The 12,444-nt window shown below is 46.3% G+C and overlaps 1 protein-coding gene across 4 annotated transcripts in view; it reads left to right on the top strand.

The window, feature by feature from the left end:
• The window catches only part of raph1b (Ras association (RalGDS/AF-6) and pleckstrin homology domains 1b), a 29,055-nt gene that overhangs the window by 12,599 nt on the left and 4,012 nt on the right, over window positions 1-12,444 (top strand). The window contains exons 1-16 of one of the 4 annotated variants that reach the window (XM_053860845.1): window positions 1,369-1,516; window positions 4,085-4,204; window positions 4,407-4,512; window positions 4,585-4,764; window positions 5,748-6,175; window positions 6,915-7,001; window positions 7,473-7,547; window positions 9,062-9,139; window positions 10,471-10,630; window positions 10,690-10,811; window positions 11,089-11,154; window positions 11,391-11,534; window positions 11,679-11,789; window positions 11,890-11,988; window positions 12,075-12,195; window positions 12,271-12,407. In XM_053860845.1, the coding sequence (XP_053716820.1) occupies window positions 4,085-4,204; window positions 4,407-4,512; window positions 4,585-4,764; window positions 5,748-6,175; window positions 6,915-7,001; window positions 7,473-7,547; window positions 9,062-9,139; window positions 10,471-10,630; window positions 10,690-10,811; window positions 11,089-11,154; window positions 11,391-11,534; window positions 11,679-11,789; window positions 11,890-11,988; window positions 12,075-12,195; window positions 12,271-12,407 (2,034 nt within the window). In that variant the 5' untranslated portion in view covers window positions 1,369-1,516. Of the gene's footprint in view, window positions 1-1,368; window positions 1,517-4,084; window positions 4,205-4,406; window positions 4,513-4,584; window positions 4,765-5,747; window positions 6,176-6,914; window positions 7,002-7,472; window positions 7,548-7,587; window positions 8,865-9,061; window positions 9,140-10,470; window positions 10,631-10,689; window positions 10,812-11,088; window positions 11,155-11,390; window positions 11,535-11,678; window positions 11,790-11,889; window positions 11,989-12,074; window positions 12,196-12,270; window positions 12,408-12,444 lie in introns of those variants that run through there. The other 3 variants (XM_053860835.1, XM_053860856.1, XM_053860863.1) reach the window with 3 other exon arrangements.

Here is a 12,444-nt window from a genome sequence, read left to right as displayed (position 1 = left end):
GGATGAGATGCACACAGAGAGTCGAATAGACACGGGCTAAACTTGACCAATGAGGGTGAGGCTTCTGGGATGACTGAGAGAGGAGGGGATGGGAAACTGACGGAAGAAGACATTCCCAACTGCTGCCGATGTGTGTGCATGCTCATGTGTATTTATTTACAGCACATCACACATTACTGGCCTGTTGCTGTTGGAATGTGTTATTCGTGAGCATCCGTTTTGGTGTGTGGCTGAGTGTGTGTCTGTGAGTGTGATCCCCTACATGTTATGTATTTGGAAACAGGTCGCAATTGAGGACTTTTGTGTGCGTGTTGACGTATCAATGTTTGTGGCTCAGCTGAGGAAAACATTTACTATTCTAATACAGAGGCAAGATCACATCAGTTGCATCATGACAGCTGAATATCTGTTGCCATGACAATGGCTGGAAGGTGAATGTGCTAAGGTTTGGTTTGTGGAATCCTCACTCCTGCCACCCACGCCTGTGCCCATCCAGTTTGATGCTTCTTGTTGCTTCTGCCCTCCCATCCAATCTGTCGGCCGCCAACATCCTGCCCATCGTTCATCTTCCGTGTCCCTCATGCCTTTTTCTACTCCTCCTTAGTTCGCAATGTCTCTATCTCAGCTGTTCATTCAGTCATCCTAGCTGTGTTTTGGATTCTGGTGCAACGTTTCACTCATGAGCAAACAGACCTGGTTTTGGTCCACTGCCTGCTCAGATTCAGTACTGTCTTTTCCTGTCCTGAGCCATCATCCTGTTATCTTCTACACATCATCCTTCTTTGGTTGTTTGTCCTCTTGCTGCCCCCCGTTCTGAGTGGCATAGATGTGTTTTGGATTGATCTCAAGATGAATTTGGATCAGAATGAACTGTTTCTATCACATTTTGATGTTGTAAACCATTATATAAACCATTATATTATTTCTATCGCATTTTGATGTTGTAAACCATTATAATGGAACAGTTTAAAGAGACCTGACTTCAGGTCGCTTTGGCTTGATGGATAGATGTCATTTCTGGTTCATATTTCAGGCGGAGTTCTTCTGCCTCACTCTTTTTGCTGTCGAGTAAGTGAGAAGGATTTGGATTGGCTGTTCACAAGTGTTGAGATGAAAGTGTGTGGGGGCTTGTCTAGTTTGACATCACTCATTAAAATGGCTGATGAAAGCGCCCAAAACCTTGTGAAAAGTAGGCCACATGAACAATACTAAAGGCGTTAAATAAAGGTTGTCTGATTTCAGAGCCAATTACCTGGTGACATACGTATATATGTACTGGCTTGAGCTTTGACTCTTTTGTGTCTCAGGACTCCTTGTGATTTGTCTTTGTAGCAAAGGTGTATATTTTTGCCATTATTTCAAAGATACTTCTCGGTGCAAAGAGAACATTCCTCTTTGTTCTTGTATCACTTTAAAAGAGCATGTGACGCTTCAGCGTATTTCTGGAGCTATGTAAGATAGTTGCATAATGCTGTTCGTGAAGAGAATCTGATGTTAAGAGAAGCTTACTGTGCAGGTGAGAAAGTGAAATGTTGTCTTTCTTGGCGGTTGAGATCATAATGTTGATTATTTCAGATTTACTTGTTGATTTTAAGCAACCTGATTATATAAGTGTTGTTAAAAAGTCAGCATGGACTTGAAGCTCCATTCTGACAGATGAGGTCATGTTTCTTTATTGCAGTCACACCCAAATACTTCTGCATTAGTTGTTTCACTCGCATTCTGTCCGTTCTGTTAAGCGGACAAAGCGTTCTTCATTACTTCAAAACTTCATTAACTAACCTTTTAAGGTTTTCAAATAAGACAAATTACAACCAGAGTGAATGTGTTTGTGACTGAGCTTGATGTCTCCAGGTCATATGGAGTCACAACATTTGTTTGGTGTCACAACAATTCATGGCTGCATCTGTTTTTTAGGTCATGTAAGTAAATATGTGTCAAATGTTTCATGACTCCACTGTCAAACATGAGTTTATGCTGAAGCTGAAAGTGAAGTTTCTCCCTGAATTAAGTGAAAATACAACAAATGTCATTATAAGACATGATATAGGATTTATGAGGGAGTGAAAAAGTGCAGGTTGCTTCACCAGCTGTGGTTCACACTCTCTGGGCACTTTGTGAGTCTTCAGTGTTCCCTTTTCTAATCCTCCTGACACTATATGACTGCTGTAGTCTAAAGATAGTCATATCCTCTGCCTCCTCCTCGTTCTCCTTCTCTTCATCCTGCTTTGCTGTTGAGTAGATTTCCTTTTCAGTTTCTTCCTCATCACTGCTGCTCCAGAGGAATGTGTTTATTCGACTCAGACTTCATTGTTATGACCTTTGCACTCTCCCCAGATCCCTCCCAGCCGATGTGCAGAGTCATGTTGACTAAATGGGGAGAATCCCATCTATAGGATTATGTTTGACATCGAAAAAGACTTTGGTTATATTATTGTTAGTTGAAAGACACAAATATACACTCATCGACGCTTCTGTCTGGCGTAGGCTTCAAAAACTGTAAATCCAGGGCACGGGTGGTAATTCACTTGACATCTCACCCTTGTTTAAGTTTGAACTTTATATTTTTGAGCCTGCTGTCTGTGTGAGTCGTGTAATCCCTTGTGTCCTTCTCTCTGTGTGTGCGGTGGTTGGGTGAAACACTGCCAGCTCATGGCTGTTCAAACACATCTGTTGGTGTCGTGCTACAAGGCTCAGGCTCACTGCTTTCCTGTCTGTTTACGGACGTAACCTTTACTGACGTCACGGCCAAATGTGTGGTTTCGTTTGGAAGGAGACGTTTCGCCATGGCCTGTCTGCATCCAATCAGCTGTGTCATGAGCTCATATTCAACCCAGTGTGTGAATGACTGATTCTGGCCAGGCTTAAGGAATCGTCTGATTTAGCTCCTAGTCAGACATTTTCTGGTGTGTTTACTTCACTTGAAGCTGTTCAGAAAGACGTTTTCGATCCCTGTATGTTTGTAACACTCTCTAAAGGACAGCTGTTACATTCCTGTCAAAAACAAGCCGTTAGGGATCTTTGGAATTCTGCACATCCTGGTCACTTCCTGTTTTGACGTCCACTCTTCAATTCAGGCATCAACACATGTCCCGGGTAGGGGAGCAAAAACAAGCTTATAATAAAGTAGAGGACCAGTAGGAGAGGGTGTTTTAATAGAAGAGGTGAGGCAAGGGAACTATTTTGGGTCACCCTGCACATACCATGAATGTAGAGCACAAAACACGTGTGTGAAGTGGAATGTGAGCATTTAGGATTTAAAAAAAGAACTCATCCTCTGGCTTGACTTAGGTAGGTGGGTTACCATTCATTCTTTTTGTCGTGTGCGTTCTGTGGAGGTGTCAGTGTATTAGTCCTAACAGGAGCTGTCTCAGATTGATGGGCTTTACCTAATAATGATGCTCTGTTTATGTGCTGACTTGGCATTATTATTATTAAGTTTCACTCAACACTGCCACTAGTTCACTCTCCTTGAGCATCTCTTCCCTCCAATACGAATGAATAATCAAGTGGGTTGCTGAGAACTAAAGTAGTTTGTGTGTCATTCTCCAGGTTTGGTAATAATTGAACATATCAACCGGAGAACTGCTCTGTTATTCAGGAAGAGATATGAAACAAGAAGAGGTCATGACCCCGTCAGTGCTGGTTGTGCCCCACATATGCTCTTCGTTCCTTTCTTGATGTTTATTGGCTGCTGGCTCCCAACTGCAGCTCATGGATTTCCCTTTTTGATCGGTAGAGGGAGCCCTTCAGTCACAGTGCACGACAAGCCAGCCTGTCTTTCTCTCAGCAGTAACGCTGTCTATAGCGATTTGTGGTGCTGGAAAGCACTGATTGTGTGCTGCACTACAAAGCGTTTGTCCTCTTTGTCACCGCTGGGTGTGTCAGTCGTGGGGGAGGCATGACATGGTACTGCACTATCAGACTGCACTACCTGCTGGAGGTTCTTTGAGTGGTTGTCATGGAAACAAGCATTAAGGTTTGCACAGTCTTAGAGCCCCCCCACCACCATTTTTATATACAACTTTCCTCTTCTAAATGTCAGCGTTACATTTTAACCATTCCACTTATGTATGGGTTTCAGATGGAGCAGGTATCAGATGATGAATTGGATCATGGCGCTGAAGAGGACAGCGATAAGGAGGACCAGGACCTCGACAAGATGTTTGGCGCGTGGCTGGGAGAGCTGGACAAGCTCACACAGGTAAAGACACACACTGTCTCCACACCCACACTGAGATGGTAGGACAGTGAACGGCAGCAGGACTGTATCCATAGCAACCATGACACTTGCTAATCCCCGACATTGTATCCTAGCAACTCCCTTTCTACCGGTTAAGCGTGATGGGTGTGAAGGCAGTTTTGTGTGTGTTGCATGTGATGGCCATGTTTCCTGTGTGCCACAGAGTCTTGACGACGGCCGACCCCAGAAGACTCTGCAAAAGCCTCCACTGAGACAGGAAACCAACATGGCCAATTTCTCATACCGTTTCTCAATGTATAACATTAACGGTAAGAACAGGGAGCTCAGAAAACGGCCCATAATAGTCACTTGAAATAAACCAATCTGACGTGCTCTTGCAGAGGCTTTGAACCAGGGAGAAAAGGTCGACCTGGACGCCCTGATGGCTGACTTGTGCACAATCGAACAGGAACTCAGCACCATCTCTAAACCCAACTCGCGCAGCCAGAGCAAGCGGGCCCTGGGTGGACGCAGTAACAGCACCAAGCACACGGGCACCAGCTGCGAGGGCAGCAGTGGAGGTAGTCTCATTGTAAAGAGTCTGGTTTCTACTGGGAAAAGGGGCTCGATGCCATGACAGTGTGCTGGAATGTTTGTTTGTTTTGCCATCAAATATCATTATATTGGAAAGATGAGCAGCCATTATCTTGACAGGTAACTTTGAGCAACAGCTAGTGTGGAATGAAGGCAGCACGTTGTTAGAATATACTATGTGCCAGTGAAATGGTATATAAGCCTCAGTGAGATACAGCGTTGAATGTGAGAATTTTTTGACTACTCGTCTTGTCTGTCATAAGAGTTATAGAAAGAACTCTTGTCCATTATTTGCCAATTTCACTTCATATATTCATAATGTCCAGATTGTGACCAGTCCTTCTTACAGGGACATTTTAGGGAAAGATTCAGCTAATTTCTTTCTTAAAGGGGCCTTATTGTGCTTTTTTCTCATTAGAATCTTGCTTACCAATACTGTAGCTTGGCATCAAAATAACAACTCTTTATATCAAAGCCACCTGACTCGATGTCAACATCTCTGTTGGCCATAATAACATCGTAAACTTCTAGTTGATGATGCCAACTCTCATATCACCTTGGCGAACATGAGTATAACAGCGAAACTTAGTGACAGACAGAAGAGAGCTCTTCTTCATCTTGGCCTGTGAATGAAAGGCAAATACTCGTCCCTCACAACCAAAAGCACATATCTTCATATTTCAAGACAGTAGTTATCAGCAGTTGCTCCATGAAGTCTGTCAGTGCCTGCCGTTCCTTATCGAGTGCAGTCATCAATCCCAAAATCCTGTGCGGGTTACACAGAATTAGAGCTGTTTGTCAGGAACTGACAAAACAAAGTGTTTTCAATCTGCACCGTGTTCCCGGCATTTAGAAGTGAATTATTCTGAAATGGATGTACATCATTCTTTCATCATTTGTTAGAAGAGCATGCTATTCCCTCAGGATTGTGTGGTGGACATCTGAGTGTGTCTCTTGATCCCTCAAACAGGAAGTGCCAGCAGCAGCGCTCGTGCTTCGCCGGCCAACACGGTGCGTGGCGGCAGTGTCAACACGCGTCCAGTTGCCTCCAACATCTCCCTCGATGACATCACTTCTCAGCTGGAGAAGGCATCTCTCAGCATGGATGAGGCAGCCCTTCAGACCTCATCCTCCTCTTCTTCCTCTTCATCCTCCTTCTCATCCACCACGCTGCGGCGGCCCTCGTCCGGCTCGTCAGGTGGGGGTCAGCACAGGCGAGCAGGCTCCATGGGTGGGATGAGCGAGCAGGACGCGCCCTCGCAGCGCTCCAGTGTAAATTCAGCGTGTGCCTCCGCGTCCAGCATGGACTCTCTGGACATTGATAAAGTGATGACAGGAGGAGATGTGGAGGGTCGCAGCAGCCCCAGCTCTCAAGGACAAAACCAGACCAACACAGAGGTAAGGTGCTGTTAAACCTGCACTTTATGTCTGCAGATGGCACAGTGCTCATTTAATCAGCGTCGTGGTTAATATTTTGTTTACAACTGGAAATGGATCCATGTTGTTTGGATCAATTCATTATTTTTGTCTGTGAGTAATGAATCTCACACCTTGTCAGTAGATGTCAGCAATAGCAACATTATTATATCATTCTTAACTGTTATTATTCTTGAAATAATGTTGTATTTTAGAAGGTTTGTTTGCTTGAAATCCATCCAGTACTTATGATGTTAGTGTTGTACTAATGACTTAGTACTAAGTAATTTGTACATTTACTGTAGTTTGAAAACTAGACAAGGACACTTGAAAATACACTTGGCAACACCACATGAGAAATGGAGAGGAAGTTATGGTCCTATTTGAAGACTAACACTTAAGTGCATCTCACCCACATCAGCATGGTGCTTGTCTGACTACAATTGCTGCATCATGGTTGTGAGATGTGTGGCAAGCATTATTGTGATCTAACAGTCACCTAAGTGTGACTTGGATTACAATCCAGTCTTTGTTCCTTCACTAAAAGCCTCTTAACATACTAACGAAATGTTGAGCTCCAGAACCGAATGGTTGGAGCGTTCTACCTGGACACCTGGTTGCACGCGCCCTCATCTGTCTGCATGTGTTCATTCTTTCTTTATTTGAATTCCCTCGTCCACCCCTGGTCTGCATCCTCACGCCCCCCCCCCCGCACCTGCAGCATGTCGTACTGCGACGGGCCAATGGTAACATGGCCAGGCGACAGCTCGACTTCTCCTCTCAGGGAGGTGAAGTGGACCGGGTCACTGTAAGTGCATGTGTGTTTGTGTGGGTGCATGAGTTTGATTTGGTTTGATTGATTTTACCCTCACATCATAACAGCTCTGTAGCATGTAAACTGCCACCCTGCTTTCATTGTAATAACCAAGGTGCCTTCACGTTCTACTTTAAAGCTCCTCCAAAAAGTTACTTGTAAGAAATGGGTGAAACAGTCAGTGAAGGCCAATGAAATGTCAAGAAAATGTGTGACCGACAACAAGATAAACTGTGTGTGAATGTGCGCCAGTTAGTCGCTCAGGTTTGTTCACGCTTCGATCTGCTGTTTATCTGGAAGCTTCTCCATCACAGTCACTCCCTCTGGATCCACCGCTGGTGCTAATTTCACAGAAGCCCACCTTCACTTCTGAAATTTCTCATCACAGCTGCATCTTTTCACCTGCCGTTCAGCCGCCAGCTCCATCGTCACTTTCTCTCTTGTATCTCTCCTTGTCCACCCAAGCACTCCTATCTGGATCGAGAAACCTCGCTCATTCTGAAAAGCATTGCTGGGAAGCCCTCTCACCTCCTGACCAAGGTGACTTCCTCTCTTATTTGATCGTTCTGTTTGTGAGGTCACGACTAATCTATGCTGCTATTATGCATGTCAGTGAGGTCACCTGCTGATGATCTGCAACATTCTAGTCAAACACCACGGCCCATGTTGCTCTGTTATTTCTGCGTTAACGTCCTACGCATAGCTACTTTATTCATTTACCCAGTATATTTAACTTTGTTATGGATGAATATATATGTTATCAGCCTTCTCAACCATTTTTGCTGTACTGACTCAAAATACTGTGCGAAGAGTGGTGTAGCTGTAAAGTGATTTATGGGATTGAACGTCAGTAGGGAGCTGAGTGAGTCTGAACCCAGGACGGTACAGACACCCAGCAGAGCAGATGCTTTTCACCAGACTGTGAGGCAAGGTGCTCTGTCGAGTGGCATGTCTGAGCTCCTCTGTGTGTGTGTGTGTGTGTCACCTCTGTGACCTCGGTGACCCTCTCACACTCGCGCCTAGACCACTAAAAGCCTGCCTACCTGTTGTTGGCTAAACAAGCTTGCTTGAATGTGAGCACGAGCCCAGCCGATCATGTGGAAAAGGGAGTCTGGGTCAAGAAGGGGGGGTAATCGAGGTAAGAGGCTTTCCAAGTGCTTGCTAATGCCCCCCTAACCCCACCTTCTCCTGCCTGTGTGGACTCGCACAACGTCAAATATTAAGCAGTTTTGGGTTGTTTTTTTTGTATTTGCCTCACCCGAATTCCACCCTGTCGTTTTGGGTTAGTCGTGGTCACAGTTCACCCGCCCCGTCCTCATTGGCTGCGAGACTCTACTATTTTTGCAGATTGATTGGGCACGCTTCCGAAGCCCCATAGAAAGAGCAGAGCAGGGCAGTGGAGGAGGAGGAGGAGGCAGGAAGAGAGGGGAGGGTGTGTTCCTCCGTTCTGTCTCACCAGAAGACCTAGTCAAGTAGTGTGTCAGGGAGCCTCCAGTGTGCCAGGGCTGCGGTTCCAAACCGTCCTCTTATTAGCGGGATCAGTTTTGATTGAGGTAGGCAATAACTTCCAGTTGCTTTTCCTTAAAGAAAAATTTGCCCGGCTTGATCCGAAGGGAGTCTGTGGCCCTTGAGGGGATTCCTTCATTGTTTCATTGAAACATCAAAAGAAGCTTCTGCAGCTCCATGTGACGCTGTAGACGGCGGCTGAGACGCCATATTTAAAGGAACACCACAGCGATGTCTCGATAGCTTCGCTGTTGGCCTCCCGCTTCCCATTGATGTCTCTCCACCTGCATGTGGAGTCATCTGATCACGACCTTCGGCATGGAGGTGATGGCGTCTTGTTGGAGGGGGCAGGTAAGACAGTGCTTGAGATGTTGTTCAGGGCATGACACCGCTCGCCGTCGTGCTCTGGGCTCTGTGATTGTAAATGGTTTAGAAGGCTGATAACTATTTAATGAAGTGGTATTCCTGACCGTGCAGTTACGGAGTGTGTGGGCTAAACGCCGTGTGTTCCCTAGCATGGTTTTCAAATAATTCCTCTCTCCACGTAGGAAGAGCAAGCTGCCAAGGTGAAGGCAGAAAAGATCCGAGTCGCCCTGGAAAAAATCAAAGAGGCCCAGGTCAAAAAGGTACCAACATTGTGTCACCCGCTGACTTTTCTGTCTCCATTGTGCGCCGTCTTCGCCGCGCATCCTTGTGTACTTCATTCACAGCGAGCCAGTGAAGCGCAGAGAAAATAGGTCAATGCAGCGCTCGATTGTGTGCATTTAGCTGCGATGGAAGCGAGAAACAGACACAACAGAACACAAAGGTCTGCTGTATGTCCACGCAGTATCCAGTAGCCATTTAAAGTTTACTACAAGGGCACAAACAAACAGTGCCTTTTAGTGGCAGTGAATGAGCTCCCTCCGTGAATAATGGCCTCATGGAGTTGTGAGGCTCAGACGCAGCAGTGTTTCAACACAACTGCACCAGACAGAAATGATGCACAAAGTCAGTCGTAGTGTAGAGATGTCAGAAACTCAAGAAAGAGCTTTTTAGCTTTTTAACGTGCTGTGTATGCGATAAGAACATTTGTAAATCCAAGTTTGAGTACTACTATCTTCTCCATGGCTCCCTTCACACCCAGTCAAATTTGTCACGTGTAGAGCATGGAATATTTGAATAGACAGTCGGACCTGATTTGTGTTTCCTGTAGGTGCTCACTGGACGGCATGCATCATGTGGTTATAAGATTGTGAAAAATGAATGATTTGAATCTGCCATTCAGATAAGTCAGATGAGCGAGCAGGTTCAGTTGGACGTCATTTCATGTCGTCTGACACACAACAAAAAAAGTACAGGTCAACTTTACATCTGGTGCAGACTGTCACAGTAAACACTTTGGTGTCAAGACAGAGCTGCTGGTGAAGCAAGTGTCCTTGAGGCAGGTCAGAGGTGATCACATCAGTTTTCCTCGAGACAATGAGCGACCGCTGATGAGTGATTCCGAGGTCGTTTGTTATTCTCTCTGGAAAATACGCAGGGTCTGTCCGGGGAGAAATGTAGGTCAAGTCCTAGACCCGCGGTTCAAGCAGCTGCTCCCGGATGCCGATTGGATCTTTCATTCTCGGTGGGAGGGACAAGCAAGAGGTCAAGGAATTTAAGAGCTTTACTCGATTTCACACAGAGACTGCTTTTAAGGGATGTGTGAAGCTGGACTTGGCACATGTGTCACGTTCAGCTTAGTTTTAATCTCTCATCTTGTAGGAGGAGTTAAAATCTAAATCTGATTATTTGGTGTTTTTGTTACCTCCACCATTTGTTGGTCTTGTCAGCATTTGGAAAGCTGTAGTTGAAAATCCCCAACATGTCACCATGATATTTTTCACCAATGTCTGCTTTAATATGCCTTTTAATACATCCACATGAGTTGGTCAAACATCTAATAGAAATGTAACAAGCGACTGCCTTTCCTCAGCTGGTGATCCGGGTCCACATGTCAGACGAGAGCTCCAAGACCATGATGGTGGACGAGAGACAGACAGTCCGACAGGTGCTGGACAGCCTGCTGGACAAGTCTCACTGTGGCTACAGTCCTGACTGGTCTCTGGTGGAGACCATCAGTGAGCTGCAAATGGGTAAGAGACGCCTGAAAACGCAGTGCAAGCCGTCGCCTCATCACCTCTTCTGCTCTCAGAGCGCATTTTCGAGGATCACGAGAATTTGGTGGAGAATCTGTTGAACTGGACGCGAGACAGCCACAACAAGCTGATGTTCATCGAACGCATCGAGAAGTACGCCCTGTTCAAGAACCCGCAGGTGAGTACACAGGGCAGCACACAGCCACTGACGAAAGAGGTGCAGCAAAACATCTGTATTTACTCACTCAACTCAAACACTGTCTGCACGCATTGTTTATGTATGCTCCGAGTCGCACACACCCCAGTCAGCAAGCGCCAGTGCGCGCCTGCATGAGAGATGAAAGTAGGTCAAAGCTCCACTGGAGTAAACCTGAATAATTTATCCAACACGCGAGAAGGTGAACCACTGACTTAACTCTCTGAGAAGCCCTTTAACATTTGCTAATCCTTCCCAGAACTATTTGTTGGGGCGCAAGGAGACTTCGGAAATGGCCGACAGGAACAAAGAGGCTTTGTTGGAGGTAAGAGGACAAACGTGACCTGGGATATTGTGACGTCTGAAAAACAAGACTAAGTGAGGTGCACTGAAACTGCTCGTACGTCAAGTGGGGTGTTAAATCATGGTGAAGCACCTGCTTTAAACATGACCGGAAACACAGCAGTTGAGTGCGTGAAGTCAGATCTCAGCCATTAAATGTGTGTGGCTGTCATGTGCTGGTCCTGACTCTCCTCCCTTCCATGGCGTGTGTTCTTTCAGGAGTGCTTCTGCGGCGGTACCGTGTCCGTACCAGAGATCGAGGGCGTGCTGTGGCTGAAGGACGACGGCAAGAAGTCGTGGAAGAAGCGTTACTTCCTCCTCCGGGCTTCTGGAATATACTATGTTCCGAAAGGGAAAGCTAAGGTTTGTTTTCAGACAGTGAGAAGACATGCAGCCCAACTAAGAGCAGAATATGAGAAGCAGATCCTTCCCTGTGGCATTTCCTGTTTAGAGACTCCACACGCCAGAGTGGTGAGTATATTCACCGCCATGTCTCTTCCCCTCCAGGCGTCCAGGGATCTGGTGTGCTTCCTTCAGCTGGACCATGTCAACGTGTACTACGGGCAGGACTACCGCAGCAAGTACAAGGCGCCCACAGACTACTGCCTGGCTCTGAAGGCAAGTGCTTCAACGTCAAGCTCAACACTGAGCTCCATCACATTGTTACCAGAGATGTCTCCTGCTTGTTGACCAGATGAGTCTGTTGTTCCCTCCTCAGCACCCCCAGATCCAGAAGAAGTCCCAGTACATCAAGTACCTGTGCTGTGATGACGTCAGGACGCTCCACCAGTGGGTGAACGGAATCAGAATTGCCAAAGTGCGTCTGAATATTCATGACGTCCATGGTTAGTCTGGAAGTACCTGGTGGCTCTTAGGTTTAACGCCTGTGTTGTGTGTGTGAAGTATGGAAAGCAGCTGTACATGAACTATCAGGAGGCCATGAAGAGGACGGAAGCAGCGTATGACTGGTCCTCCATCTCCACGTCCAGCATCAGATCTGGGTCCAGTTCAGCAAGTATCCAAGGTCAGGACATGGCTTTAGGCTGAGATGAGGATTTTGCCTTAATAAACACAAGAGATGTGTTTATGTTTGTGGCAGAGTCCCAGTCCAACCACTCGGGACACTCAGACAGTGGGGTGGACACAGGCTCTTCTCACGGCCGCTCCCAGAGCGTGGTGAGCTCCATTTTCTCCGAGGCCTGGAAGAGGGGCACCCAGATGGAGGAGAACTCCAAGGTAAGAGTTTGGCAGGTGAGATGGTTGTGGAGCTGCC

Source organism: Synchiropus splendidus, chromosome 1, assembly GCF_027744825.2.
Source record: "Synchiropus splendidus isolate RoL2022-P1 chromosome 1, RoL_Sspl_1.0, whole genome shotgun sequence".
NCBI lineage: Eukaryota > Metazoa > Chordata > Actinopteri > Syngnathiformes > Callionymidae > Synchiropus > Synchiropus splendidus.
This window is presented reverse-complemented; position numbering and strand designations above follow the sequence as displayed.